Consider the following 13,580-nt stretch of genomic DNA (forward strand, 5'->3'; position numbering starts at 1 on the left):
TATGATACGATACGATACGATACTTTAATGGGGGTTGGATTTCACCCAGGGCTCCAAGTATCTGTGCATTTCAAAATTTTATAGCAGTAAGATTTAAAATTCATGTTTTAATGTTTACAAATCATTTTAACATTTTTGTCATATCTCTGCATACCAGAAATTTGCCTCCACAGGTGAAATCCTTACTCCATTGTTGCAATGAGACTTCATATGAGAAATAAATTACATTTTCAGTATAACTGAGTATGGTAACTGAACATATTCAAGCAGCATTATATTAATCAGAATATTGGCCATGAAACTGAAGTTATGGAGATATGTGGCATACAAACAGTATGGACCAGAAGACAGTCTCAGGAAACATGGGACTTATTCCTGGCTCTGCTAAAATCCTGCTAGGTGATCTTTGACAAGTCACTTCAACCGTCTAAGTCAGCTTCCTCATCATTAAAATGGAGATAAAAATACTTGCTTCCTTTGTGAAGTAGAATGAGGTCCACTGATTAAGACCTATTATAATTATTAATGTGGTATTAAAACACTACTGAAAAACTAATGTTACAACTAATTAAAGAGATTGCTCTATACTACTGGCATCATTACTATAATATGTGTAACAAGAAGTCCTGTGGCACCTTATAGACTAACGGATATTTTGGAGCATGAGCTTTCGTGGGCAAAGACTGCCTACGTCAGATGCATGAGTGGGGTGAGGGGGTTCAGAGGAGAGTTTAAAGAGGGAGCCTCAGTCAGTGGGAGGGCCACAGTTGACAAGGTCTGTTCAGTCACAGAGGATGTGGCCCATTATCAGCAGTTAATGTGGCTGGTATTGGGCCACATCCTCCCCTTGACTGAGACTCCCTCTTTAAACCCTCCTCTGAAACCCACCACTCATGCATCTGATGAAGTGGGTCTTTGCCCACGAAAGCTTATGCTCTAAAATATCTGTTAGTCTGTAAGGTGCCACTGGACTTTTTGTTGTTTTGAAGATACAGACTAAATCGGCTACCCCTCTGATATATTATGAGTGTTGTGGTAACTGAAATGTATCAAAGGGTGGCGAAAATCCTTTTTCATTTCCCCCAGATAAAATTTCAAGCCTGAATTTCCCAGTTGTGGAGCCAAATGGTGAGTATTCAGCTTGAGGCTCATCATCTGGTACAGTCATACTGGTGTTGTAAACCCTTGGTGCATCATATAGTCCTCCTGATATCACCAATGTGTCATCTGGAGTAGTGTAAATGTCAGCTGTAAGAAAGCATTATTAAACATTATTGAAGTATTACAGTGAGAAATATAGCAAATCACAGGGCATAAAATCTTCACTGTGCAAACGTACTCATATTCTATTTTGTGTATCTGTTTTTTGCCTAACTCTATATGTTAAAAGTAAAAATTAAAATATAAACAAACTTTATTGCATTCTAACCACTACAGTAATTCAGATAGCAGAGGAGGCAAATTGAAAGTAGTAAACAAAAAATGATGAATCTGCTTCTTTTTAATCCGTGTTTTGGCTTGTACATTGTTTAAGTAATAAAGTGGCAGAAATAATCTGTTGATAACAAATTGGGTAGCTGATCAGAATTTTTAATAAAATAATCTTAAATAAAAGAAGTAATAGAAGTACCAGATAACACTGCAAGGCTGTGTCTACATTAGTTCCCTACTTCTAAGGGAGCATGGTAAGTAGGGTGTTGGGAGATTATTAATGAAGTGCTACACTGCATATGCAGCACTTCATTAAGCTAATTCTGCCCCGCAGCAACTTCGAAGTGTTAAACTTCGAAGTGCCAGCTCGCGTGTAGCCATGGCTAACCCACTTCATTAATAATCTTCCGGCACCCCACTTACCATGCTCCCTTCGAAGTCGGAAGGTAGTGTACATACAGCCAAAGAGTGCTATATTGTTTTGGGTGAGTGACAATAAAAAGAGAGGGTTACAATAAAATAGAAGTACAAATATTCACATGTTTTAAAAGGGAATATTTTCTGAGTCAAGACTTGAGTGAGAGACCCTTCTGATGCATCACTGTAACACAGGTTTTTATTAAATCCTTAATTTTCAGCCAGTTGCACTTTCATTAGATCATGAAAGATGTTGTTATAATCAGTATAAAATATTATTACTATTATATGGAAATTTGTGCTTATCTCCATTTACTCAGGAAAATAGAATATTTTAAAGGTTATAATTTATACTAATGAAGCATTTGATTATTGAAACATTTGTGCATTTACCTGAACATTTTTATTTAAATTTTTAGGCTAAATTCTGCTTAAGTTATCCCAGACCTCCATTATCTGTCCAGTCCCAATCAGTTCAAGAAAATTGTATTATTCTAGCACAATCTGTGAGAAGCATGAGAAACATAAGCAAATCCCTAGCTCACATTTTCTCAGTGCTTGCATTTATTACCTATAGAAAGAAATACTGGGATGATTTTCTGTCAATGTCTCTTTAATTCATGTTTGGTTTTGATTCCGTTGACATCAATTTATTAGGTATATTTGTGATTTACCTCCTTTAACTCAGCTAGTTTATACTTGAGGTATATTGTAGGGGGGCAGCTGCCCCACTTGAACCAAAAGGACTTAAAGCAGACTGGAAGGAGCCTTCTCAGAGCCCAGCCAACCAGGAAAAGGTTTATAGGGAGCCAATCATAGAGCCGCCTACTGGAGCAACACTGTTTATAACAGGTGTGTCCAACCTGCGGCCCGCGGGCCGCATGTGGCCCTGGACAGCTAGTAATGCGGCCCCACAAGATCGTAAACTTTAACATTTATATACATTAACTATATTATATATTTTATATGTGGCCCAAGACAATTCCTCTTCCCTCAATGCGGCCCAGGCAAGCCAAAAGCTTGGACACTCATGGTTTATAAGTAGCTGCTCAGCAGAGCAATGAGAAGTTGGGCCCAGCCAGGGAGGGGAGCAGGACTAGTTCCATGAGAGAAGTACCTCAGGTGCAGCAGTATTGGGCAGGGTAGAGAGAGCAGAGCACTAAACCTGGCCACTGCGGAGCTTAGCCTTTTACAGATCACAGCTTGGCCCTGAGGAGAGAGGCTAAACATTGGCTGTAGGTGGCCACAGGAGCAGGTGTGAGACTGAGGTCTGTTGATACTCCCAGAAGTGGGCAGGAGATGAGAGTAATGGGCACGGCCAGAGGGCAGTCTCTTGAAGATGACATCATGGTGCTGGAAGTGATCAGAGTACAGAGCTAGAGGTGGAGAGAGTGCAGCGTGATGATGTGCAAGACACAGAACAGAAGAGGGCATCCTTCTGAGGGTCATAGCAAATTCCTGGCATGACCTGCAGGAGGCACTGTGGCAGTGAGTTCAATCTTTAGGTACAGACACATTATACATCTACTATGTATTTCAGAGAGTGGTTTTTTTGTCCATCCCCCAGCAGGAGGACATGTTCCCCACTGCCATCTGTGCTGGCTACAGCTGCAGGAGCAGTGGACAGATGTTTCTCACCTGGTCCCATACTGCTGCAGTGAGAGAGGGCTGAGATTGCCCTTTCTCCGTGAGGCAGCCTACATATTAAACGCCTTATCCCCAGCCCCACCCCAGAACAATGATTAAAATGAAGAAAAACAAAACTTATTTGAGTGAAGGGCCCCAGAAATGCTGGGTAAATCTTCTGGTCCTACTATATATTTGAGAGAGCCTGTCTGTGAGTCTGCCCGCATGACTGTTTTCTGTTAAAAAACTCCTCCTAAATGGTAAGAACTAGGATCACAAAATTTTGCATACATTTTCATCTAACAATAATTTAAAGCAAGGTAAGCATTTGGTTGTGCTAGGAAAATGGGATGTGCTTGGAATGGGATTGCTTCTCAAAATGGAAAGGAAAGTCTCTGCTATATAACGACCACATGTGGGCAACAGGGGATGTGTATAGAAAGTAAGGACAATTGTACCCTATAAGAAACACAGAGGGACAACAAGGGGCCAAAGACTGGGATTAGGACAGCTATAACCCCACTGGAGCAGCAGGAGGCAGGGATGTGGAAAGGGACGTGTATATTTTCATTTTGTTTAAAAATAAAAAGTGAGTTAAGGAGCCAAGCAATGCCTTAAATGATTGCTTCTTGGAGCAGCTGGTACAGGAACCCACAAGGGGAGAGGCAATTCTTGATTTAGTACTGAGTGGAACACAAGATCTGGTCCAAGAGGTAACTATTACAGGACTGCTTGGAAATAGTGACCACAACATAACAACATTTAATATTCCTGTGTTGGGAAGAACACTGCAACAGTCCAACACTCTGGTATTTAATTTCAAAAAGGGGAATTACACTAAAATGAGGAGGTTAGTTAACCAGAAATTAAAAGGTAGAGTAACTAGAGTAAAATCCCTGCAAGCTGCGTGGAAACTTTTCAAAGATACCGTATTAGAGGCCCAACTTAAATGTATACCCCAAATTAAGAAACACAGTAAGAGACCTAAAAAAGACCACCATGGCTTAAGAACCATGTAAAAGAGGCAGTGAGAGATAAAAAGACATCTTTTAAAAAGTGGAAGTCAAATCCTAGTGATCAAAATAGAAAGGAACATAAACGCTGCCAAATTAAATGTAAAAATGTAATAAGAAAAGCCAAAAAAGATTTTGAGGAACAGTTAGCCATAAATTCAAAAAAACAATAGTAAAATGTTTTTTAAGTACATTAGGAGCAGGAAGCCTGCTGAAAAAGCAGTGGGGCCCCTGGACGATAGAGACATAAAAGGAGCAATCAAGGAAGGTAATGCCATTGCAGAAAAACTAAATGATTTCTTTGCTTCAGTCTTCACGGCTGAGGATGTTAGAGAGATTCCCAAATCTGAGCCGTCCTTTATGGGTGACAAATCTGAGGAACTGTCCCAGATTGAAGTATCATTAGAGGAGGTTTTGGAACTAATTGGTAGGCTAAACAGTCACAAGTATCTGGGACCGGATGGTATTCACCCAAGGGTTCTGAAGGAACTCAAATGTGAAATTGTGGAACTATTAATGGTGGTTTGTAACCTATCCTTTAAATCAGCTTCGGTACCCAATGATTGGAAGACAGCTAATATACCACCAATGTTTAAAAAGGGCTCTAAAGGAGACCCTAGCAATTACAGACCGGTAAGTCTAATGTCAGTACTGGGCAAATTAGTAGAAACAATAGTAAAGAATAAAGTTGTCAGACACGTAGAGGAACATGATTTGTTGAGCAAGTGTCAACATGGTTTCTGTAAAGGGAAGTCGTGTCTTACTAATCTGTTAGAGTTCTTTGAAGGGATTAACAAGCATGCGGATGGGGGGATCCAGTAGACATAGTATACTTAGATTTCCGGAAAGCCTTTGACACGGTCCCTCACCAAAGGCTCTTATGTAAATTAGGTGGTCATGGGATAGGAGGAAAGATCCTTTCATGGATTGGGAACCAGTTAAAAGACAGGAAACAAAGGGTAGGAATAAATGGTAAATTTTCTCAACGGAAGGGGATAACTAGTGGCGTTCCCCAAGGGTCAGTCCTGGAACCGATCTTGTTCAACTTATTCGTCAATGATCTAGAGAAGGGGGTAAGCAGTGAGGTGGCAAAGTTTGCAGACGACACCAAACTGTTCAGGATAGTCAAAACCAAAGCAGACTGTGAAGAACTTCAAAAAGATCTCAGCAAACTGAGTGATTGGGCAGCAAAATGGCAAATGAAATTTAATGTGGGTAAGTGTAAGGTAAGGCACATTGGGAAAAATAACCCTAATTATACATACAATGTGACGGGGGCAAATTTAGCTACAACAGATCAGGAAAGGGATCTTGGAATGATAGTGGATAGTTCTCTGAAAACATCCACGCGGTGTGCGGCGGCAGTCAGTAAAGCAAATAGGATGTTAGGAATAATTAAAAAAGGGATAGAAAATAAGAAGAATAATATCTTACTTCCCCTATATAAAACTGTGGTACGCCCACATGTTGAGTACTGCGTGCAGATGTGGTCTCCTTACCTCAAAAAAGATATACTGGCGTTAGAAAAGGTTCAGAAAAGGGCAACTAAAATGATTACGGGTTTGGAACGGGTCCCATATGAGGAGAGGCTAGAGAGACTGGCTAGTGAGTTAAGGACCCAAGCAATGCCTTAAATGACTGCTTCTTGGAGCAGCTGGTACAGGAACCCACAAGGGGAGAGGCAATTCTTGATTTAGTACTGAGTGGAACACAAGATCTGGTCCAAGAGGTAACTATTACAGGACCGCTTGGAAATAGTGACCATAACATAATAACATTTAATATTCCTGTGTTGGGAAGAACACTGCAACAGTCCAACACTCTGGTATTTAATTTCAAAAAGGGGAATTACACTAATTACAGGGGAATTACAGTTTTCAGTCTAGAAAAGAGGAGACTGAGGGGCGATATGACAGAGGTATATAAAATCATGAATGGTGTGGAGAAAGTGAATACAGAAAAGTTATTTACTGGTTCCCATAATATAAGAACTAGAGGACACTGAATGAAATTAATGGGTAGCAGGTTCAAAACTAATAAAAGAAAGTTTTTCTTCACACAGCGCACAGTCAACCTATGGAACTCCTCGCCAGAGGATGCTGTGAAGGCCAGGACTCTAACAGAGTTTTAAAAAGAGCTCGATAAATATTTGGAGGTTAGGTCCATAGATGGCTATTAGCAAGGGGTAAGGTATGGTGCCTAGCCTTTTGTCGAAGGCGGGAGATGGATGGCAGGAGACAAATCGCTTGATCATTGTCTTTGGTTCACCTCATCTGGGGCACCTGGCATTGGCTACTGTTGGCAGACAGGATATTGGGCTAGATGGACCTTTGGTCTGACCCAGTATGGCCGTTCTTATGTTCAGGTACATCTTCTAGTTTGTTCTATTATATTTTATTTTGAGAAGTTAATCTATATAACCAGTTCTTGGGAGGCTGTAGACTTTCAGAAACTGACCTATAAAGCATCTCACTGACTAGTGGGAGGCATAGTTTGTACTTGCAGATACTAAATAATTACTTGGTTTTCAGTAAGTGACCCTAATTACCAACAAAACAAAACAAAACAAATCTTGTAAAATTATCCAAAATAGGTTGCTGGTATTAAAGATATGGCCTCATTTTCATTTTCACCACTGCTTTTGTTAGTAGAAGACAAAGGCTGCGTCTACACTACAAAAAGTATTCAAAGTTGCTTACTTTGAAGTTGTACTTCGAAGTGAGCAACTTTGAAGTAAAGCATCTACACACACCCTACTTTGAAGTTAAACTTCAAAGTACGGCACTACTGCATTCCTGGGAATGGAGGAAGGACTTCAAAGTTGGGCTCCCAACTTCGAAGTTAACTTCAAAGTAAGGGAAAATGTGTGTTGACTCTCTGCTGGCTACTTTGGGGCTTGTCTACACTACCACCTGCCTTTGAAGGAAGGATGGTAATTAGGGTGTTGGGAGTTTCCTAATGAAGTGCTGCATTGCATAGGCAGCACTTCATTAAGCAAATTTTCCCCCACGGCAACTTCAAGTTTAGGAGTAAAGGGACTTCAAAGTTGCCCTGGCACTTCAAACTACCAGCGGGTGAGCCGCAGCTAGACACGTGCCGGTACTTCGAAGTTTAAAATTTTGAAGTTGCCACGGGGGGAATTTGCTTAATGAAGTGCTGCGTATGCAACACAGCACTTCATTAGTTAACTCCCAACACCCTAATTACCATGCTTCCTTCGAAGGAGGGTGGTAGGGGAGGCAAGCCCTTGATGTAGTGCCTAATTTCAAAGTTACCTTCGAAGTCAGTTCTGAGAGTAGACTCACCCAAAAAGGTACAAAATAAGCACTAGAGATAAAAAGTGCACTGAGAAAGAAATCTTCCTTAATTGTTCTGGGGACTTTCTCACTAATGCATTCCCTAGTTAAGAACTAAATATCTTGAAAGATTTCTAGATTTATTTGTATGATAGTGCACCAGTACAAAAGATTCACAATGTCAGCAGCAGCTCTAATTATACACCTTGCTGAAATTAACAAGCACATTTTTGCCAGAAGTGCCACTAGCTGTCTTTTTGAGTTGTACTTCATTTAAAGTTGGGAAACGATAAGCTTTCCATTAATGAAATATGCTCCACGACATGTAAGCCAAGAAAGGCCATGGTATCCATATGCCTTTTTTTTTTGTCTTTCCTTCCATAAATGACAGATACTTGCTGATGTTCCTACTGCTGTGGAAGCACTGGTACAAAACTTGACAGTGGAGTGTTTGTGTTAGCATTTTCTGGCTTCGTCTTTACTTCTAAAAAGTTGTTTTACCTAGGGTAAAATACTTTGGGGTAACTAAAGTCATCTTGATATAAACAGTAAAAATGGAGTGCTTTGATTTTACTTCAATGTAAGTTAGGTGAGGTCAGTGCCATGTGGAGTATAATACTAACTTCACTAGTCTATCTTGCTGCAAAACTAAAGTACTCTGTTTTTATTGTGTTTTCACTATGAGTTTCGCTGTTTTAAGCACAGAAAGATGCAGACATATACCTAAGGGTTCTTTTAAAGTCCCAAAGCGTATTAGTTGTCTGAAAAGCTTTGAAAATAGGACCCTTTGTGTTTAAAGATTTTTCATTTTTGCTATTTCATTTAACATGATTAATTCAAACATAAAACTAGTATTAACTATAATGATATACTTTCTTGGTCAAATTCCAGTTTCAAAACCTGCCTGCCTAATTATCCACATTATAATTGGAAAGGCAGTAAGTTCTTACTTCTGCCCAAACGTCACATCTTCAGTGGGTATAAATTGGTGCAGCTCTAATGAAATCATTGGAACGATACCGATTTACAACCACTGAATAAATGAGACTTAGACCATAGTGTAACATTAACTTTACTCCAGCTATTCTCAGTCTATGGCCTACGGACTGCTTGCAGCCCAGTCAGCATGCAGTTGTAGCACATGTGAGCGGCTCAGAGTCATACAGGTAGTATATAGTGTGGAGGTAGCCCACATAACACAGAGCACTTCATATGTAGCCCACAGAGGTAGTTATGTTGAGAACTACCCTTTTCACTGTTAAAAAGCTAACACTCTCTTCCATAGGGGTTGCTACAGTTCACTACTGAGAGAAGTGATTGCCTTGAGTAAACAATTTGTAGTGTGCACATGTACAATGCAATTCTGTCATGTGATATATCTTGTTAAAAATATACTAACCTGTTTCACAAGAGGTGTCATATAGTGGGTGATGGGAATACTGAGCTCTTCTCTTCCGGTAGGTATCAAGACTGCATATGATAGTTGCTAGAACAGCAAATGTGAGGATGCTGCTGAAGACAATGGTCAGAATGGCTTCTGAATTCCTTAGATGAGTTCCTCCTATTTCAATTAAACAAATTTAGAAATTTGTTCATATTTCACAGCTACAAAAACAACATATCTCCATCTTTAATTTTCCATATGGAAGTACTGGAAGTTTTCATTGCTAAGTATTAAAGAAACAGACTCAAAGGAATCTCTCTTGAAAAACCTCCCTAAAATAGACTTGAATTATCTTAACTTCCTAACTGCTATTGTGCAAATTAACAGCAACGGACCTAAGATGCTATGAGTCTTGTCGTAAAGTCTAGTATTTTTTATTATTGTGGTGAATTTTCAAAGTAAATGTTTCAGTTTGGGTTTGATCCTCCCACTTTTGGTCTAAATGTATGAAAGCAGATCAGGAATATACCATATGGCCAAAATTTATAAAATCTGGGTACCTTAATTTAGTCCACTAAATCTGTACTTAGGTGCATAAATTAAAATTACCTAATTTTCACAAGGGCTGAAGGCAGCTTGCATTGAAGTCAATAAGAACGATGGGTGGCGAGCCCTCTGAAAATCAAGTTATTGTGACATAAGAGCCTAAATATGGATATGGTTATCTAACATTAAGTCACCTGCACTCAAAAATTTTGGCTTGCATGATTGTCTTCATTCTTTTGCTAGCATAGTTCCCCAATTCCTGTTTCATTTAGTTGTTCCTACTTTCCAGAAGACATGGGTGGCCCTTTTTCTCATACTCCTTTACACCTTGGCTCAGCATGTCTCTTTGTTTCTGTTCTTTTCTATTTCTGCTTTCCATCTTCTCATTTTCTCCCCTTTTCTATGTAGTTTTAAATCTTTGGTTTCCTATTAATGTTTTCCTTCTCCTCCTAGGAAGATAGTCTCAAAGTCCTCCACTCAGCAGAAGTTCCATACTTTTGGGCATCTACTGGCAGCTCTTGCAGCTAAGCTGAGGCTGCATCTACACTATGAGATAAAATTGAATTTATTAATATTGATTTTGTAACTCTGGAATTTATAAATTCGATTTTGACTATCCTCACCTCACCATGTTTTCCTCACAACATCAACTTATTGCTGCTACAGTCATCCGGTAAACATCAACTGTTGCAGTAGTGTATTGTGGGGACCTATCCCTCTGTTCCCTCATCCCTGTAACGTTCTGGGTATGCTCGCTGGCCTTTGACATCATCTTCCCACACTGCATTTTCCTCATTCCCCTCCCATGCTAAGCAAATGTCCATTTTTCCTGTCAGAAGGAAGGAAACGTAGGGCATCCACAGAGATGGCAAAAAAGTTTAAAGAAATATTCTTCTGTAAACTGAATTCTCAGCTGGCTATCCTCTGAGTGTCCCTCCTCCCATGATTGCATCCAATCCTTGAAAATAATATAGGCACTCTGAAGAGCTTGAAGAAAGAGATGATAGGAAAGTTTTTGAAACAAGAAGGTTGCTGAGGGAAGGGCTTTGGGCTTTCTTGTGCACTGTAAGTCTTCTGTGCACAGGCTGTGTTCCCAACTGACCATCCACTGACTGTCCCCCCCCCCGGCCCCTTCCTGTGATTGCATCTGATCCCTGAAAATAACACAGGGACAGACTATATTCTCAATGTTAGAAGCAAGAGGATACAAAAGTCTAGGAAAAAAAGAGCTTTGTCCTCCCACTTCACCACACAGACATTGCCAACACAGGGGATGGCAGTGAGATCTCAAACACTGAACTTATAATGGAAGCAAGAATCTCAATTGGCCCCCCTCTGTGTTTTGGGGGGCTAAAAGCATGAAGACAGATAGGAAATGTTAGGAAAAAGATTTTATAACAGCAATATGAAAGCAACAGGTGTCTGTAATGCACAGCAAGGCCTCAGAAATATTTTTGGCGGGCGTGGGAGGGGAGCTGTGGTCTGCAGTTGCAGAGCCAGTTGAAGTAGTCCCCCCCAAGTATCTTAGCCACTGGGGGGACTTGGTCCCCATGGCAGCAAGGCCCATGGGTCCCTTCCTAAAGGTGTGGGGGGTGTTCAGTGGAGGGCCAGTTGAAATAGTCCCCCGAAATATCTTGGCCATGGAGGGAGACTTATCCCTGGCAACAGCAAGCCCCTGAGTACCTTAGCCACCAGGGAAGGCTTCCTCCTGGCAGCAGCAAGCCCCTGAATATCTTATCTGCTGAGTGATACCTCCCCCCACCCCAGCGGCTGCAAGCCTCCAAAATTATTTCCCATTGGGGAAGACTCTCTCGTCCCCCGGTGGCAGAAAGTCCCCGAATATCTTAGTTGCCAAGGGAAACTTCCCCCCGGCAGCAGAAAGGCTCAGAAAATATTTTTGGTGGGGGCCAGTTGAAGTATTCTCCCCTGAATATCTTAGCTGCTGGGGGAGACTCCTCCCCCCACTCCCTGGCAGTAGCAAGCCCCCAAATGTTAACCACGGAGAGAGATTTTCCCGGTGTCATGAAGCCTCTGAATATCTTAGCTGCCGGGGAGATTGCCTCCCCAGTGGCAGAAAGGCCCCACAATATTTTTGGTGAGGGGGCCAGTTGAAGTAGTCCCCCCAAATATCTTAGCTGCCAGGGCAGACTTGGCCCTGACTGCTGCGAGACCCTGAAATTCTTTCCTACCCTTATAGCCCTAACATGCAGGCCAGCACATCATGCTGCCTGGAAGCATGTTCACCACTGAACGGCAGGCACGTCCTTTCATTGGGTTGGGGGCTACCCACGTGATGTGGCTGAGTGTGGGAAAGACTCCAACTACGTGGTGCCTGTGTGGGAGGGAAGGAGGGGTGCTTGTGCACAAATGTAAACTGCTGAGAAGTTTCTGGGCCTCTTATACAAGCATGACCCCAACAACAGTCTTGCTGCCATGTGGTGTGGGAGGACAGCGGCTGGTGCCAGGCAGCGCAGAAAAAAGCAAGTTTAGAGACAGAACCACAAACTCCATTTGGGGTCTATTTGTAATGGGTAGATGCACTCACAACGCTAATAGCAAAGAAGTAAAGACATTTCTCAGGCTCTCATACAAACATGAGCTCACAGCCACTGGCTTCCTGGTGCCTATTTGAAATTCATGGTCTTCCTGTTACGTAGTTGCTGTGCACCTGGAGATTAACGGTCACAGTGGAGCCCTGAGGGGCATCATGGGTTACATATAGGACTCCTCTGGAGGCTAATCAATTTTAACATGTGGCGCTTCCACACTGGCTTTTAATCAAACTTTTGAATTCAAGCTTGACACTATACCCATCAGGTACCAATGATATTATAATATCAATATTAGTGCTCCCTAAATTGAGCTAATGGTATTTACAGTGAAGACAGCTCAATATTACCTACCACATGACTAACTGCCTTCAATTCAAATTTATCTTGTAGTGTCGGTGCAGCCTGAGTGTTATAGGAACAAGGAAGAGAGGCTTGAGCTGATGTTGTGTTCCCAGGGCCGGAGGCCCTGGAACACATAACCTGGAAGGGAATGCTTGTGCTCTGAAAGCGGCTAATACTAATATTCGTTGATATATTTGCTGTATGAACATCATGAACCCAGCCCCAGAGCCTGCTGCCATTGCATACAGTGAACTACTCTGACACTGGAGGTTAGGAAATACTGCTGTAGAATCTAATGACACCCACCTGATGCCTCGGTTTCAGCAATTGAATCCAAAGCTTTGCTAGTATTTACTTCTGCAGCTGTAGGAGACTGGACTGTTGGTTTCAACGTGATTGAAGACATTTTGGGATTAAAATCTTTAAAGGTTGAAAATGTCGGTGATGTCACAACAGTGTGGGATCTAATACTGCTATCTGATGGGCTGTTAGTGTCTGTGTTGGGGGGATGTAGTGTGCTTCGTGCAAAATGAGACAAAGTTGTTAAAGCCAATGAACTAGTAATCTTTGCGGTCATGGCAATTATATTCCAGCCAGCACTTGTATTCTGTACTGTGGTTGTATTAACTGCTTCTTTATCTAAAGTGGTGGACATTACAAGGCTTGTAGATATCATTCCGTTTCCAGATTCATTGGATGCTGCCTCTGTTTGCATGACTTCTTTCACAAGGGGGAACTGATCTGCAGCCTGAACAGAAAACACCACTGTATAATATATCAAAAGGAGGTTGAGATACACAAGTTGTGTTCCATCCATTATGGCTTCTCACTCTTCCTGTTCAGCTGAAGATTTACCCTGTTCTGTGCAAATATACAAACAAACAAAGCCATGAAGACAAGCAAAATAATTTGTTATTATCTCTCGGCTAGTTTCCACAGGGCTTTTGGGGGATGGTTGTGAGAGTATCTGGGT

The 13,580-nt window shown here is 41.4% G+C and overlaps 1 protein-coding gene across 3 annotated transcripts in view; it reads right to left on the reverse strand.

Moving 5' to 3' along the window:
• The window catches only part of LOC142002033 (uncharacterized), a 15,629-nt gene continuing 2,049 nt past the window's right edge, over window positions 1-13,580 (reverse strand). For 2 of the 3 annotated variants that reach the window (XM_074977822.1, XM_074977821.1), the window contains exons 2-4: window positions 12,914-13,468; window positions 9,183-9,344; window positions 1-1,248 (exon numbers count right to left, since the gene is read on the reverse strand). In XM_074977822.1, coding sequence (XP_074833923.1) covers window positions 1,022-1,248; window positions 9,183-9,344; window positions 12,914-13,424 — 900 coding nt within the window. In that variant the 5' untranslated portion in view covers window positions 13,425-13,468 and the 3' untranslated portion in view covers window positions 1-1,021. The remainder of the gene's footprint in view (window positions 1,249-9,182; window positions 9,345-12,913; window positions 13,469-13,580) is intronic. The other variant, XM_074977823.1, reaches the window with a different exon arrangement.

The sequence above is a fragment of the Carettochelys insculpta genome, chromosome 26, assembly GCF_033958435.1.
Source record: "Carettochelys insculpta isolate YL-2023 chromosome 26, ASM3395843v1, whole genome shotgun sequence".
Taxonomy (NCBI): Eukaryota; Metazoa; Chordata; order Testudines; family Carettochelyidae; genus Carettochelys; species Carettochelys insculpta.